The sequence below is a fragment of the Balaenoptera physalus genome (assembly GCF_965194825.1).
Source record: "Balaenoptera physalus genome assembly, chromosome: 2".
Lineage (NCBI taxonomy): Eukaryota > Metazoa > Chordata > Mammalia > Artiodactyla > Balaenopteridae > Balaenoptera > Balaenoptera physalus.
In genome coordinates this window covers 73,589,107-73,605,099 of record NC_138883.1, presented here as the reverse complement: position 1 = coordinate 73,605,099, position 15,993 = coordinate 73,589,107, and the positions used below count along the sequence as shown (strand labels likewise).

Sequence of the window (15,993 nt, the reverse complement as noted above, 5' to 3'; positions counted from 1 at the left end):
TCTCCTGAATTACCAGTTATTGTTAAACTCTTTTATTAGTATGTAACTTTTCACGTTTACATCTTATCCCCCAATTAGATAATATGTAGCTGGAAGGAACCACTAAGTTTTGGGGTGGTTGGTTACACAGCGTTTCCTCAGGCTTGAGGTCCAGGATCTAGGTGATGAGATCTGGGCCCTTGTGCCTGAGCTTGGTGCCAAGATGGGATGAGACTTGAAGGTCTTATGGGGAGGGGATGAGTGTGGGAAGGGTGTGGATTGTTATGACCAGACTGTGACAGATTTTATTTTCTAAAGATGACCATGTGTATGTGTTTATCACATTCTACATGCTCTTCTTGCAATGTAACTGATATTTCTTCCACCCAGAGGTGTAGTCTATGTTCTCACCCCTTGATTCTGGCCAGGAGCTTGTGACTTTCAAGACTAGGTCATGAAAATGATGTAGCTTCTACCTGGAGCTCTCTCTCAAAGTTGCCATTTTGTAAGGAATCCCAAGCCACAAGGAACAGTCATATGTATGTGGTACAGGCAATTGCTCTAGCTAGTCTCAGCTAACAGTCAATGTCAACAGCTAGACATGTGACAATTCTAGCTCCTAGCCTTCAAGTCCCTCACCAGACATTGTGGAGCAGATAGGAGCCTTCCTCACTGCTGAATTTCTTACTCACAGAAACCATGAGAGATAATAAATGATCATTGTGGTCTGAAGCCACAAAGATTTGGAAGTGATTTGTTATGCAGTAATAGAAACTATTACATTATGTAAAAACTTGAAGTTTTTGTGTTTAAAATTTTTCAGTGAAGGAGACATCTGAAAGCTGTTAGCTTCAACCCTGGAGAAACAAAGACATATTGCAATTTTTGGAATTTATTGTGAAATGGGATTTTTACTGAATTGTGCCAAACTTTTCCTTAGATTTTTTCTAAATATATATATTGCTTTCTGTGGAGAAAATTTTTAAATTAAAATCAATATTTAGTCATAAAAATGAATGACGTACTGATGTGTATTACCAATGGATGAACTTTGAAAACATTATGCTAAGTGGAAGAAGCCAGACACAAAAGGCAACATTATGTGATTCTGTTTACATGAAATGTCCAGAATAGGCAAATCTAGAGACAGAAAGTGAATTAGTGGTTTCTAGGGAGAAAGGGAAGGGGAGAATGGGGAGTGACTACTAATAGGTATGGCATTTCTTTTTGGGGTGATGAAAAAATCCTGGAATTAGATATGGTGATAGTTGCACAACCTTGTGAATATACTAAAAAGATAGGAGCTGTACACTGAGTTGTACACTTCAAAAGAGTGAATTTTATAGTATGCAGATTATATCTCAATAACAAATTAAGATTATTAAAAAGTTTCCTTTGATCAACCATAAATGAGATAGATCAACAAATCTGGCTATACTGTCTATATGTGAAGTTCAATTTTGACAAAGTCACTGACAAATTTGCAAAAATTAAGACCTGGAACAGAAATTGTAATGCTATAATTCATTTCTATGACAGACCAATATGTAAGTATATGTTTTTCCTTTGTATTTAAAATAAAAGTATATAAATATAATTGCAATTATTAATCTGTTGCCTTTTCCTGTCTTTTACTGTTTTTTCTATCTATCTATCTATCTATCTATCTATCTATCTATCTATCTATCTATCTATTTACTGGCCTTGTTAGACATATGAGCATAGGAAGTCAATAAAAGAAAATTATTACTCTTTCCATTTTTTCTGGCTATTATTTTTCATATCATGATTAATAATGAAATTATTTTTTTGTTATAGAGAAGGGTTTAAAAATGATATGCTTCAGTTGTCAAATGTGTAAAGTATGCCATTGGTGTTAGATACTGTTATTGAGAGTCTAAGAAAAAATCAAGGTCTAAACTGGTATGGCAATGAAGGGAATGCAAAGGAAGGAGATAGATAGGTAGATAGATATAGATATAGATATAGATAGATAGATAGATAGATACATAGGTAAATAGATACTCTATGAATAAAACAGTTCTGTACAGTTAGGGGGCAAGGAAGAGGGAGATGTCAAATACAAAATGGATTTCCAGCCTGATAATAACTGGCAATTCTTGGGAGTGTGGTTTATAAATATAGGTACCCAATGCCTAGAAATGCCTCTGAACATAGAGGTTCCTCAATACATATTTTTTGTTTGACTGAGTGATCTTGTATAGCAGCGGTTCCCAACCTTTTTGGCACCAGGGACCGGTTTCATGGAAGACAATTTTTCCTTGGACGCGATGGGTGGGTGGGTGGGGGGGTGGGTGATGGTTTCGGATGATTCAAGCGCATTACATTTATTGTGCCCTTTATTTCTATGATTATTACATTGTAATATATAATGAAATAATTATACAACTCACTGTAATGCTGACAGGAGGCGGAGCTCAGGCGGCAATGTGGAAGCCGCTGTAAATACAGATGAAGCTATGCACGCTCACCTGCCGCTCACCTGTTGTGCGGCCCGGTTCCTAACAGGCCAAGGACTGGTACTGGGGGGGTGGGGATCCCTGTTGTATAGGACACATCTTAATTGCCTCACTTACTGTCCATCCATCTTTTTACTCCAGCTATTACTGTGGCAACCAACTGCTTGCCCATGTCACCTGACAGTACCTACTCACAGGCACAGCTCCTATCTTTTTTGCCTCTTGCCCAGGGGCTTTTTTGCTGCAGCTTTGTGGGACACCTACCGTTTTCTGACCCTTGTGTAAAACTGGAAGAGTGAGGGAATTAACACTCAAGGGGCAACTTTTGACAATTGGGGGTGAGGGCAAGTGGATAAATATCCCATCTCTTGAATCACATTCTGTATGGCTCCACAGAAGGTGCCCAGGGGGACAATGTTCCAGTTGCTCAGGGTGGTAACCAGCTCCACATCACACCCTTGGATGGCTTTCCTTCTTTCCCATTTCACTCTTCCCAGTCCCCCACTTCTGTCCCTTGTGATTGCTCTCCGCAATAAACTACCTGCATCTCATTCTTTTTTCAGGCTCTGATTTTTTGGGGAAAGCCCACCCTAAAACAGATTCCTACGTATAATGTGGTATAGTGGAATTAGCACTGGACAAGGACCCAGGACACCTGGGTTCCAGACCTAGCTCTGTCACTAACCTCAAACAAAGAGATGGACGCTTTTATTACTAGTTTCAGATGCACATGTATTGACAGGAAAAGCTCTCCAAGCCATTTGTTAACTGAGAAAAAAACCAAAAAGCAAGTCAAGAAATATGCTTGCAGCATGGTCTGAAGTACACAGAAAGAGCAGGCATGTGTACATATATAGGTTAACAAATTTGTACAAAATGGCGGAGTAGCAATCGAAGCTTACTATATATTTTTGTATGGCTTGAATAGTTTACAAGGAGACTGTATTTTGTGTAACTGAAAAGAAAAAAAAAAAGAAATAAAAAGAAAGTCCACCTCCAAGGCGTTGAATCATGCTTATGAAAGTGGAGAGCACAAGTCAAAGCGCTCCACGAACCCAAGGTGAGAAAGCGGAGCTGTGTTCAGGTGTGTGCGCTAGGGGGCAGCCGAGCGAGGACAAAGGCCTGACGGGCGAGAAATCGGACCTGCGGGAGGGAGGGCGGCTGAGTCTTTGCGGTCGCCAGGGGGCAGATGTGTAGGGCAACCTAAACCTAGAACTAGCCACTCTTCCTCTGGCAGGACGTGCAGAAGTCATAAATTCCGTCCCTCTGCTGCAGCCGAGACAGATCCGAGGGTTTTCAGAGTCGAGGGGATCCCCCTTCCACTCCCCACCGAGGGAAGCTTGGCGCTCTGAGCAGCCTGCAAGCTCGTTCATACCACATTTACGCTCAACAACTCTTTTCTCCGCCCGCACCCCCCGGCCCCCACCGGCAGAGGGGAAATTGAGTCACTGGAAGGCGAGGCCAGAGTCGCCAGGGGAATGTGCGCCAACGCCAGCCTTCAGGGCCTTCCAGATGCTGGGAGGAGGGGGAGGGACCTCCAGGAAAATACACAAAGTGGGGTGAGAGGGGGGAGCGGCAGGCTGGGCAGGAGCTGAGCCAGACACATGGAGAAACGCTGCCCAGGATCAAAGGAAATATGACATTTGAAAAGAATGTGCACGTCTGCTTGTGCTGCGGAGGCGGGCAGGGCGGGGGCGGCGTGTGTGGGATCAGGGGCTGGAGCGGGGTCGAGGTCTCTACCCCTGCCCTTCTCGCCTCCGCTTCCCACGTTCCTCTGCCCGCCTCTTAGGTGGAGGCTGGCCGGACGTTTCAGGATGTTCCTCGCTCTCCCTCCCCGTGGGTCTCTCCTTCCTTTATTTCCGAGATGAAGCTGGAAGGGAAATGTAACCTGAGGAGACCAACCGAAGGGGAAAAAAAAGAAAAGAAAAAAAAAAAAAACCAAACTAGGCCGCCTCCCCGCTTGGCCTCGGAACATTCTTCCCTCCCCGCCCGCCTGGCTTCTTCTCCCCGCCCCTCCGGCGTCTGGGCCCTGGGCTCGCCGCCGGCGCAGCTCCGCACGTCACTGGTGTCCCCCGGGGCTGGGGGGGTCCCCAGGGCGGGCCAGAGGAAGGACGGGAGGGAAGGGAGGGAAGGGAGGGGAGCTGCATCGGCCACAGCGGAGCTCGGGCCGGCCGGGCCGGGCCAGCCCTCCCCTCTTTCCCGGCCCCGCCGAGCCTGTTTCTCATTAGAGTAACGGGCGCGGTCCCACCCCGGCTGCGGAGTGTTTGTAAACGTCTGACCCGAGGGCCGTCGCTTAACCCTTTAGATGCGGGGCTGGGGCGCCGCTGGGGGCGCGGCCCTGAGCCGGAGGGATTTAGATTAAAGATAGCTGCGGCTTGTTAGACAGGTTTGTAGCCTACGGTCTGCTACGGGGAATGGTACCCGCCTCCCACCTCCCACCTCCCGCCCCCCACCCCAGTCCGGCGTCCAAGTAACTAATCTCGATCTAAATCCCTCTCACACGACAGGGCCCCACCATGCCTGCCCTTCCTAGAAACTCCAGTCCGAGTCTTCCTTCCTCCTCCCGCCCAGGTGACAGGTGTCCAACCCTGGGGCCCACAAGGTCGCTGGGCTGCGGGGCTCTGGTAAACCTGGTCAGGATTATCAGGAGAGCTGGAGCGGGTTGCCATCGGATCCGAGATTCATTCCAGCCTACGGTTCTAGGGAGGAGGGAGCCGACTTCCCTAAGGGGCTAATTAATGGCCCCTCTGGGCGGCTGAGACTAGGGCAGCGGTAAAGTCCGGCCTGGATCCTCGCCCATCAGAAGCCGTGGACCTTTGAACAGTGACCCAAGACCACTAAATGGTCTTCATTTTGGGGGGAGGGGGAGAGATGACCGGTGGAGGGCCCGATTCGGCAGGTCAAAAGCTTCCAGAAGGCCTAGGCAGAGCGGCCTTAGGCTAGGGTCTTCAAAGGAATGGCCTTCTCCTCTTCAGAGCAGCCTGGAGCCATTCTGCACCCCAGAGCCTGGCTGGCCTTAGGCTTGGAGGAAAAGGGGAGGAGAGATGGTCCTTCCTTGCTAGTTGCTGGCTGCACAGTTCTTCAGAAAGTGTCTTCCATGGGCCCTCTACACTGTGGGCCCAGGATGTGTCCCCTTTAAGGCGCTCGGACCCGGAGCCCCTGAACTTAGACTAAGTTGGGGATTGCGGTGGTAGTGCTCCGTGCGGGGAAATGATTGTCACAACTGCGGGCCAATAGGCATCATTATGGTCCTACCACGCTTGAGAGACCGTTTTCCAATTCAGTTTTTTATTTTTTTATTTTTTTTTGAGGGGGAGGGACTGGAGAGAGGAGAGAGAGAGAGAGGGAGGGAGGAAGGGAGGGAGGGAGGGAGGGAGGGAGGGAGTAAGGGGGGGGGACAAGGGGCGCGTGGTTTTCCCATCTCATCCCTGGAGGAGGGGCTGGAGCATCCCGGGCAGCCAATCAGAAACAGGCTGGGGGGGCACTTTGAAGAAGTTTGGGGAAAAAAGTTTGGAAAAGTTTCTATAATAACGAGGGGGCGTCCGGAGGGAGGCGGCAGCGGCGGAGGAGGGGGCGTCTCAGAGAAGGGAGGGAGGGAGCCACGGGTCAAGATACTGCAGCCTCCTGAGATCCCCCCTCCCACCCAGACCGGGACCTGGGGGCTCTGGCCGGATCCATGGGGGCAGCAAGCTGCGAGGATGAGGAGCTGGAATTTAAGCTGGTGTTCGGGGAGGAAAAGGAGGCCCCCCCGCTGGGCGCGGGGGGGTCGGGGGAAGGTCAGTGCGGGGCTGGGAAGGGGTCTTGGGGTCCGTGAGGGAAGGGCGCAGGGATCTTGAGTCTGGGGACTTTCGGGCAGAGAGCCTGGGGTGTGAAATGAGGGGCTCAGAGGTTGAGGGGAGGTGCGGGGCTCGGGGGTCTGCGGAGGTGAGGCTGGGGACCCGGCACCACTTTTTCCTTTTTAGGTCGTGACTGGGGTGGGGGTGGGGGGGTGCCGTTGGCTGCGCGCCGCCTCTCGGCTGGGCTGTCACTGGGATGCGGGGCGGGAGGGAACAGCGGTCCCGAGAGCCCCGGGCTCTGCCAGGGAAAGGGGAGATTGGGCTCCGGAGCTTGCCCCTCGGGGACCGAGCCCTGGGCCCGCAGACGGGACGCCAGGGGCTGGGGGCGCTCTCAGGCCCAGCCGGGGCGCCCCTCCCCCTCCCCCGTCTGGCCGCAATGAGAGGCAGATGGCGGGGATTGAGCCGGGGGCGGCGGCCGCCGCTCGCACGGAATACGCGCAGCCCGCGCCACCCCCTCCCTCGCCCGGCCGGCGCGCGGCACCCCTCCGCTGCACCCCCGCCCCCAGATTGGGGGGAGTGAGGGAGGAGCCACCTTCCCTTGTCATCACAGCCCTGGAGCCCCCCTTCCCCTGGCCACCGTTGCGATGGCAACTGGGGCTCCTGCCAGCGCCGTTTGGGGGTTTGGGAACCGCTGCTAATTGGGTTCATGTGTGAGTCGCCCCCAGCTCAGCCCAATGCTTCCTTAAACACGCCTCCGGGCCCAGCTCCAGCCCCTCTCGACCCGCCTCCCTTACCTTGAGACCCGCCCCGTCTGGTACCCCAGGTCCCAGGGCCAGGAGCTCAGAGTGTGAGGTTCTCTGAGTAGGAAAAGACCTGACACGTCTGGCTCCATCTCCTCCACCTTCCCAAGGCCAACTTTGCTTTTGTCTTTGTGGCTCTGAAGGGCATCTCCGAGACCTCTCTTTGCTGAGGAGGGGGCAGCATACCAGCCTTTGGAGGCTGCCCGCTCAAGGAACCTAGACATCTCACCTGCTTCTCTCTCTCCCCATTTCCTGTGACATCCCTCTCTCTGTCTCCTTCCCTTCCCATTTTGACAGAACTGGACTCAGAGGACACCCCACCATGCTGCCGTCTGGGCCTGGGGGAGCCCCCTCCCTATGGCGCTGCCCCTATTGGCATTCCCCGGCCTCCACCCCCTCGGCCTGGCATGCACTCCCCACCACCCCGCCCGGCCCCCTCACCTGGCACTTGGGAGAGCCAGCCAGCCCGGTCAGTGAGGCTGGGGGGGCCGGGAGGGGGCTCCGGGGGGGCTGGGGGAGGCCGTGTTCTTGAGTGTCCCAGCATCCGCATCACCTCTATCTCTCCCACTCCTGACCCGCCAGCTGCGCTGGAGGACAACCCAGATGCCTGGGGGGAAGGCTCCCCCAGGGATTACCCCCCACCGGAAGGCTTTGGAGGCTACCGAGAGGCAGGGGGCCAGGGCGGGGGCCCCTTCTTCAGCCCGAGCCCTGGCAGCAGCAGCCTGTCTTCCTGGAGCTTCTTCTCAGATGCCTCCGACGAGGCAGCCTTGTATGCAGCCTGTGACGAGGTGGAGTCTGAGCTAAATGAGGCGGCCTCCCGCTTTGGCCTGGGCTCCCCACTGCCCTCACCCCGGGCCTCCCCTAGGCCATGGACCCCCGATGACCCCTGGAGCCTGTATGGTCCGAGCCCTGGAGGCCGGGGTCCAGAGGATAGCTGGCTACTCCTCAGCGCTCCTGGGCCCACCCCAGCTTCCCCACGACCCGCCTCTCCATGTGGCAAGCGGCGCTATTCCAGCTCGGGAACCCCATCTTCGGCCTCCCCAGCTCTGTCCCGCCGAGGCAGCCTAGGGGAGGAGGGGCCTGAGCCACCTCCACCGCCCCCATTGCCTCTGGTCCGGGACCCTGGCTCCCCTGGCCCCTTTGACTATGCGGGGGCCCCACCAGCCGAGAGCATCCCCCAGAAGACCCGGAGGACTTCCAGCGAGCAGGCGGTGGCCCTGCCTCGGTCTGAGGAGCCTGCCCCGTGCAATGGGAAGCTGCCTTCAGGAGTCGAGGAGGCCGGGGCTCCTCCCGGGGGGCCTCGGAAGGAGGTGGCCGGCATGGACTACCTGGCGGTGCCTTCCCCACTGGCTTGGTCCAAGGCCCGGATTGGGGGACACAGCCCCATCTTCAGGTGAGGGTCGTGTCTGACACCACTGCTGTCTCCAGTCATCTCACCCAGGGAGCAGGAGGGTCAAGGGATGGGTTTGAAAAAAGGTCCTAGTTCTGTGTCCTTGGCATTTCAAAAGAGAATCTGCTACCAGCTTGGCTGCTGGCAAACTACTCAGTTTTAGGGAGAATTTTAAAAACGCACCCCCTTTGGACAGATGACTTGCAAAAGGACAGTCACTCCCTGTGGATCAATTAGAAAAAGCCCCTCCAGCCCCAGAAGGACCATGTGGGTAAAGGAGGAATTCCTCTAGGGTGTCCTCCACCCCCAGCTCTGTGCTGGAACATGGGCTGGATTTCAGCCCTACAATGGGCGGCAGGAAGTCTCCCTTCTCTAACTGAATTTCTAGGGCCTGACTTGTGGCTTAAAAGTATACCTGCTAAATTTGAATAAAGTAGCATGTATTTGCAAGTCAAAGAATTCATATTAAACCAAGCAGTTCTTGCTGTTTTTCTACACCTTTCACCCTCAAAGAACCTTGTCCATTTCAATAATCCTAAACCTTGGATGTCAGATCAAGCTGGCTCCATCCAGAAAAGTTTCCCTTAGTTGTTTCCAGACATTGCCAAGCATCACCTGGGGGCAATTACCGGTTGAGACTCCCTGGCCTAGGGTATCTGGGTGCTTACTACAGGAAAGTTGCAGATCTGTAACCCCCAGCTCTCTGGAACCCACCTGTCCAGCCCCAGCTAGTGGAAAGGGCGCTGGCCTGGGAACGGATGTGCTCAGTCCCGGCTCTGTCAGTTGCTGGCTTGCTTAGCCCTCTACGTTCTACCCTCAGTTTCTTTATTTGGGCTTAACAAATTAGCAAAGGGGTTAATTTCTGAGACCTTTTCTGGTCTGAAGTTATGCTTCTTCTTTCTTTTTTTTTTTTAAATGTGGGATCTTAGTTCCCCGACCAGGGATCAAACCCATGACCCCTGCAGTGGAACGGCAGAGTCCTAACCACTGGACCACCAGGGAAGTCCCTGAAGTTGTGCTTCTTTACTTGACTCTTTCTATCCAGGCCTGGGGGTTAAACTGGGCTTGGGGTTCCTCTGTATCCAGACCCTGTGTTCAGAGCTGGGAAGAAGGGAGTCTCAGTCCTGGTGCCCATTTACATACCCTCATCTCAAGGGGCTCTGAGGGGTCTGTCCCCCATCTCCCCTGCTTCTGGACTTGTGGACTGTTTTACTTCGGCTATAATTTTCTTTCTCCCATACCCACCGCCGCTTCCTCCCTCACATCCTGGGGAGCTGGGACCCAGGGCTGCCCTGACTGGGGTGTGAGGCTGCGGGTGATCAGTGCTCTTCTCTCTGTCTCTGTCCAGGACCTCTGCCCTCCCCCCGCTGGACTGGCCTCTGCCCAGCCAGTATGAGCAGCTGGAGCTGAGGATCGAGGTGCAGCCCAGAGCCCACCACCGGGCCCACTATGAGACAGAGGGCAGCCGGGGAGCTGTCAAAGCTGCCCCTGGTGGTCACCCCATCGTCAAGGTAAGGGGCAGAAGCCAGGCCTGGTAGCCTCTCTCCTCTCCAGTCCCAGATCCCTGCACATGGGCTCCAGCTGTGCAGACCCATGGCACTGCCCTTTCCCACACTCCCTCTCAGCAATGACCCTGCAGGCGGCCTGGGGGAGGGACTGGTGTTGGGGGAGGAAGGGTGCACTTCAAGGACCCGGATGTACTTTCTACTCGTCTGTCCCTCCACCCGCGCTCCACTCATCCCATGGGACACCAGCCTTATGTCTGCTCTGGAAAATGGTGGCCTGCCAGATGTGGGGGAGGGGTCAGGCTGAGGCCAAAGTTCACTGGGAGTTAGGTTGTCTCTGTTGAGTTGGGCCAGTCTCCCTTGGAAGATTTTCCCCTTTGCCCAGCCCAGTTTGGGCCTCATTCCAAGAATAACACTGTGAACTCCAGGCCACGTTTTCGACACAACTGGTGGAGAAACTAGTGCCCAATCCCCCCTGGAAATCCCTTCCAGGATATCCTTTATCTTTCGCTCCTCTCCAGGGGTGGACTGAAAACTTAGGGATGGATGAAGGATGGGACAGTGGGGATTTCAATTGGGTGGCCTTTGCCTCCCTCTGCCAGCTCCTAGGCTACAGTGAGAAGCCACTGACCCTACAGATGTTCATCGGCACCGCAGATGAGAGGAACCTGCGACCTCACGCCTTCTATCAGGTGCACCGTATCACGGGCAAGATGGTGGCCACGGCCAGCTACGAAGCTGTAGTCAGTGGTACCAAGGTGTTGGAGATGACCCTGCTTCCTGAGAACAACATGGCAGCCAAGTAGGTTCCCACTCCACTTCTCTTTATTCTTCGGGCTTGAGGACTAGGCTTTTCCATGGGGTCTAAGCTAGGTCCACTCTTCCTCTCCCCAGAAGAGTTAGACATCATCCCTAGGAGGTGTCAGGTGTTCTCACCATCTAAAGAGGACTTTGGGGCTGGGGAGCAGTCTGGAGAGGCCTCCTCTGGGTTCAGATAGCCCCCCGTAGTCTCCCAGAGAAGGTCATTTAGGGCTTTGGATGGAGGGTGATTCTGGCATCAGCTGGGAGGGCTTGCCTTCCATTCTTTGGCTTCAGCATTGACTGCGCCGGAATCCTGAAGCTTCGGAATTCAGACATTGAGCTGCGGAAGGGTGAGACGGACATCGGGCGCAAGAACACACGCGTGCGGCTGGTATTCAGGGTACACGTGCCCCAAGGCAGCGGGAAGGTCATCTCGGTGCAGACAGCATCGGTGCCCATCGAGTGCTGTGAGCAAAGAAGCCCTGTAGCATCTCTCTGTCTCTGGCTAACTTCTTGTCTGTGTGTCTGTCTGCCCATCTCCTCTGCAGAATGTGCGGTGCCCTGCTGGTCCTGGGGACACCTGTAACGGACCCAGCCCTTATTTCTATCATGGATGGGCTGGGGGAAGTGTTCCACTTTGCCCCTGCTGCAGATTGTGCCTCTGGGTTGGACCAGAGCAACCCTGTCCTCCATCTGCCCCTGGGTATCCCCCGTGTATTTGTTTGCATAGCTCTAAGGCCTACCCTGTTCATCTCTCTCTTTCTGCCCAGGAGTGGTTCCTTACATGGTCTGTGTGACCCCAGGGAGACCATTGTTTTTCTTGCGTGTCTGCTTCTGAGGAGGGCTCCTCCAGGGCCCTGTGACAGTTATTCTAGGGAGGGTTGGGGCACAGGAGGCTGTCCTCTCCATACCAGCCAGCCAGGCCTTTCCTGCACTGCTCTGCAGCCCAGCGCTCAGCTCAGGAGCTGCCCCAGGTGGAGGCCTACAGCCCCAGTGCCTGCTCCGTGACGGGAGGGGAGGAACTAGTGCTGACCGGCTCCAACTTCCTGCCAGACTCCAAGGTGGTGTTCATCGAGAGGGGCCCTGGTAAGTATCTGTGGGGAGGGGGGGAGGGCAGGCAGGACGAGCTTGGAACGAGAGGGTGTCTCTAAACTAGCAAGTTGAGCCTCAATTTTCTTATCTGTAAAATGGGGCAGATAGACTGCCCGTCCTGTTATACTGTCTCCTTCCCATGCGTACTCTAGGCATCTGAAACGCTCAGGATGGCAAATAAATGTAAGAAATACGCATTCTTTTATTGAGGAGTCAGCTTTGAGCTAATTTACCCCCATGTGGCTGGGGAAGATGAGAAGGGAAGAGGTGACCTATACCCTCACAGCTGGACCCTGAGCCCCTCCTGAGTTATGGGGCTGGCAGCACAGCTCTGATTACAGGAGGCTGTGAGGTGCCCTAGAATAGAGCTGCCGGGGTGGAGAAGGGAAGACTGAGGGGCCCAGGTATACTCACCAACCTGAGACCTCTGCTCTCCCCAACCCTGCCACCCAAAGCCCCAGCCCCATCCTCGAGTTTAGCGCCCTAGGACCATATCAGAGCAGAGTCAGAGGTTCTAGGTCATGAGACTTGGGGTCTCATAGCCTCCCTTCAAGCTGAGACCCTTTCCGACCCTTGAACTTCTTTCCAGCTCTGTCATGGGAGGGGATGTTTACAGTTGGGTGAGAGGGCTCAAGAGTTGTTTCTGGTCCCTGGACTGGCCCTGCCATTTCTCTTGGCCTCAGCTTGTGGCTCTAGATCTTGGAGACAGTTTTAAACCCTGCCTGTTCTGTTCGGTTGAGTAAACATGCAGTGGGCTGCTCTGTGAGCTAGGCCTTGTCAGGATCTTCTGAGTCTGGCCTTGGCTCCAGCAGGAGGGGAAATGGCAGAGGCCTGGGCACGGGGCAAGGGGTAGGGGCCGTGCGGCTGGGCTGGAGCTCCCTGTTCTTCCTGCACAGATGGAAAGCTGCAATGGGAGGAGGAGGCCACAGTGAACCGGTCGCAGAGCAATGAGGTACCTGTGTTACTAGGGTCCCCCCGGGGGTGGGGGCGGGGTGGGAGAAGTCAGGAAATTCTCAGCCGGCTCCCTTGCGCTTGAGAGTGGACTCCAGAAGCTACCTGTTCTTTTCTAGAGGAGGCAACCTGGCCACTCTGGAAGCAGGGACACCTCTAGGGAATGAACTTTGCTCCTTTGTAAATGGAAAAAGCCAGGAGGTGGAGTTAGGGTACTGGGAAGGGCTGGGCTGAGCTTAGATCCCTGAGGGCTCCCTGCCTCATCCTCTGCTCTCCCCCAGGTGACGCTGACCCTGACCATCCCTGAGTACAGCAACAAGCGGGTGTCCCGGCCAGTCCAGGTCTACTTTTACGTCTCCAACGGGCGGAGGAAGCGCAGTCCTACCCAGAGTTTCAAGTTCCTGCCTGGTGCGCTCTGGAACAGCCCATGGTGGGGGGATGCGGATGTGGGGACCGACGCAGGGGCACAGGGATGCAGTGCCCCATGGTGAGGGATCAAGGGAGGGATGAGACCTAGGGATGAAGAGATGGTTGGAGAGTGTGCGGCGGGGAGACTGCCAGCCCTCTCACCAGCGTGTCCTCCTCCTTCCCATCCGCCCAGTGATCTTCAAGGAAGAGCCTCTACCAGACGCATCTCTCCGGGGCTTCCCTTCAGCATCGGGCCCCCATTTTGGCTCTGACATGGACTTCTCACCACCCAGGCCCCCCTACCCCTCCTATCCCCATGAAGACCCTGCTTATGAAACTCCTTACCTGTCAGAAGGCTTCAGCTATGGCACGCCCCCTCTGTACCCCCAGACGGGGCCCCCACCATCCTACAGACCTGGCCCGCGGATGTTCCCTGAGACTGGGGGTACCACAGGTTGTGCCCGCCCACCTCCAGTCTCATTCCTTCCCCGGCCCTTCCCTAGTGACCCCTATGGAGGACGGGGCTCCCCCTTTCCCCTGGGGCTGCCGTTCCCTCCTCCAGCCCCCTTCCGGCCTCCACTGCCTTCATCCCCACCACTTGAAGGCCCCTTCACTCCCCAGAGCAGTGTTCACCCCCCACCTGCTGAGGGATACAATGAGGTAGGGCCAAGCTATGGCCCTGGGGAGGGGGCTCCGGAGCAGGAGAAATCCAGGGGTGGCTACGGCAGCGGCTTCCGAGACAGTGTCCCTATCCAGGGTATCACGCTGGAGGAAGGTGGGTGTGGGACCAGGCGCTGCGAGTGTGAGTGTGTGCAAGAGATTGCTCTGCATGTTTGCTGAGGGCTGGAGCTTGGCTTCCCAGAGGTTGGGCCTCCGTGGTCCCTCAGGGCCAGTTGGAGGGCCTAAGGAGGCCAGGGCTTGGTGCGTGTGGCCAGTTGAATCCAGTTGAATTCTGAAGGGGGCACGGAGTACCTGCCTAAGCTTTCTCCTGCCTCGGCCCTTGGCCCCAGATCACAAAACCTCAGGGCTAGAAGTACGTGCAAGATCATTCAATCTAGCTCCCTCAATTTGCAGATTCAGGCAGTGAATTTCAGAGGGGGGCAGAGGCTTGCTGGTGCCCCAGTCAAGCACGTTTTCCCTTGCCTCAGCTTCCCCCTCAACCTGGTGACAGTGGTCTGGATTGGTGATGAGGAGCCTTCCTATTTCGCCTCTCTTTCCTCCCACTGGCTACACCCACCTCCGGCCCTGCTGACAGCGATTGCCCTGACGCTGCAGGCCAAGCCAGCAGGAAGGGGCTGCACGGGGGCCTGAGAACCCACGTGGATGGAGTTCAGCAAGATTTGATTGAGAGCAGGTGTCAGGACACAGTGGGGAAACTGAGGCCCAGTGGTAGAGAAGCCAGTGCAGGAGGAGCCTGGAGGCATCCTAGACGGAGGCCTGCCTGGAATGGATTGGGGGTCTCTGGAAAAGGAGGCGACCTGCCCCTTGCCCAGTCTCTCAACTGCCCCTCCTTTACAGTGAGTGAGATCATTGGCCGAGACCTGAGTGGCTTCCCTGCACCTCCTGGAGAAGAGCCTCCCGCCTGAACCATCGCCTGGCCCCCGCTCCCCCCTGCCCTGCCCACTTTCCCTTCATCCTGGGATGGCGGTTCCAGAGGCTTGGGGGCCAATCTGGTTCCTCTTTCCCCAGTTTCTTGCCTCCCCTCCCCTGCCCTCCCTTCCCTCCCCTGGCTGAGGTGTGGCCCCCGGGGCCTGGTGCTGCCTTGGAGGGCTGGGGGCGGGAAAGTGTGGAGGACTGGGATGGGGGTGGACCCTGGGTGGGGACTGGGAGTGAGGACTGGAGGACTGCCGGAGTGAAGGCCGCGTCTAGACTGTGTACAGACCACGGTGCTGGGAGGCTGGGACAGGGTGATGGGTAATAAACTGCTCGCTGACTAGTGTTTCAGGCTCCAAAACTCTTTGGAGAGAGAGATGGGGCAGCTTACTCTAGCCCTGGCCAGAGGAGGCTTAGAACCTGGAAAGGGATGGGATGTGGCTGGGAAGATTGCATCCCAAAGAGTATCAGTGCAAGGGGGTGGGGAGGGTTTGGAGGGTCCCAGAGGCTCCCTAACTGGGGTGAGGTCGGGAGCCAGGGTTTGTAGACCTCTCCTCCCTGGGGATTCAGATTCCTTTAGGAGCTTTGGGAAAATCTGTGTATTTTCAAGTTACTTTCTCTTGCCACCACCGAGATGATTCTGATTCATGGCCAAGGTCAGGAAACACCAGTCTAGTCCCTCTCCCTCATTTACAAAGGAGGACTCTGTGTCTCAGAGAGGGAAAAGGGCTTGCCCTATGTCACACAGCTAATCAATAGCAGGTTGAACGCTGCACTCCTGGGCTCCTGCCCCCAGCCCACCCTCAAATATCCTAACCCGTGGAGGTCAGGCCCCTGAAGCTTATCTCCCTGGAGCAGGGTAGGAGATGAGGGAGGGCTGGCATGGGTCCATCCACACTCTGGATTCTCCAACCTTTGGGGTCTGTGAAGACATTCCGGAAAGATCTATGTTTCAGAGGTAGACTGCAGGAAGCCAAGCAGCTCCCCAGATGCCCTGACATTGCCTGAGCTCCGGCCTTTCCCACAGGTATACCCACATATCACCACTGACAGGCCCGGCCTGGAAACCTGGTTTGCCCCATGTCTTGACAGCCTAGGGGGCCAAGTCCCCAGTGGGTTGGGGAGAGCCTGGCATACAGCAGGCACTGAGTACCACTGGCCCAGCTGCAGGGGGCCATACCCCAAAGATATTCCGGGTGTTAGTACTTGGGAGACTTG

The 15,993-nt window shown here is 55.1% G+C and overlaps 1 protein-coding gene across 1 annotated transcript; it reads left to right on the top strand.

Moving 5' to 3' along the window:
• The first annotated feature begins 5,553 nt into the window (after positions 1-5,553).
• NFATC4 (nuclear factor of activated T cells 4) lies at positions 5,554-15,121 on the top strand. The gene is made up of 10 exons (XM_082449985.1): positions 5,554-6,235; positions 7,333-8,428; positions 9,774-9,936; positions 10,533-10,732; positions 11,026-11,198; positions 11,677-11,817; positions 12,720-12,775; positions 13,056-13,182; positions 13,376-13,957; positions 14,701-15,121. Exons 1-10 carry the CDS (start codon positions 6,136-6,138, stop codon positions 14,766-14,768), a joined length of 2,706 nt encoding a protein of 901 aa, XP_082306111.1. The 5' UTR covers positions 5,554-6,135; the 3' UTR covers positions 14,769-15,121.
• Positions 15,122-15,993: the final 872 nt, after the last annotated feature.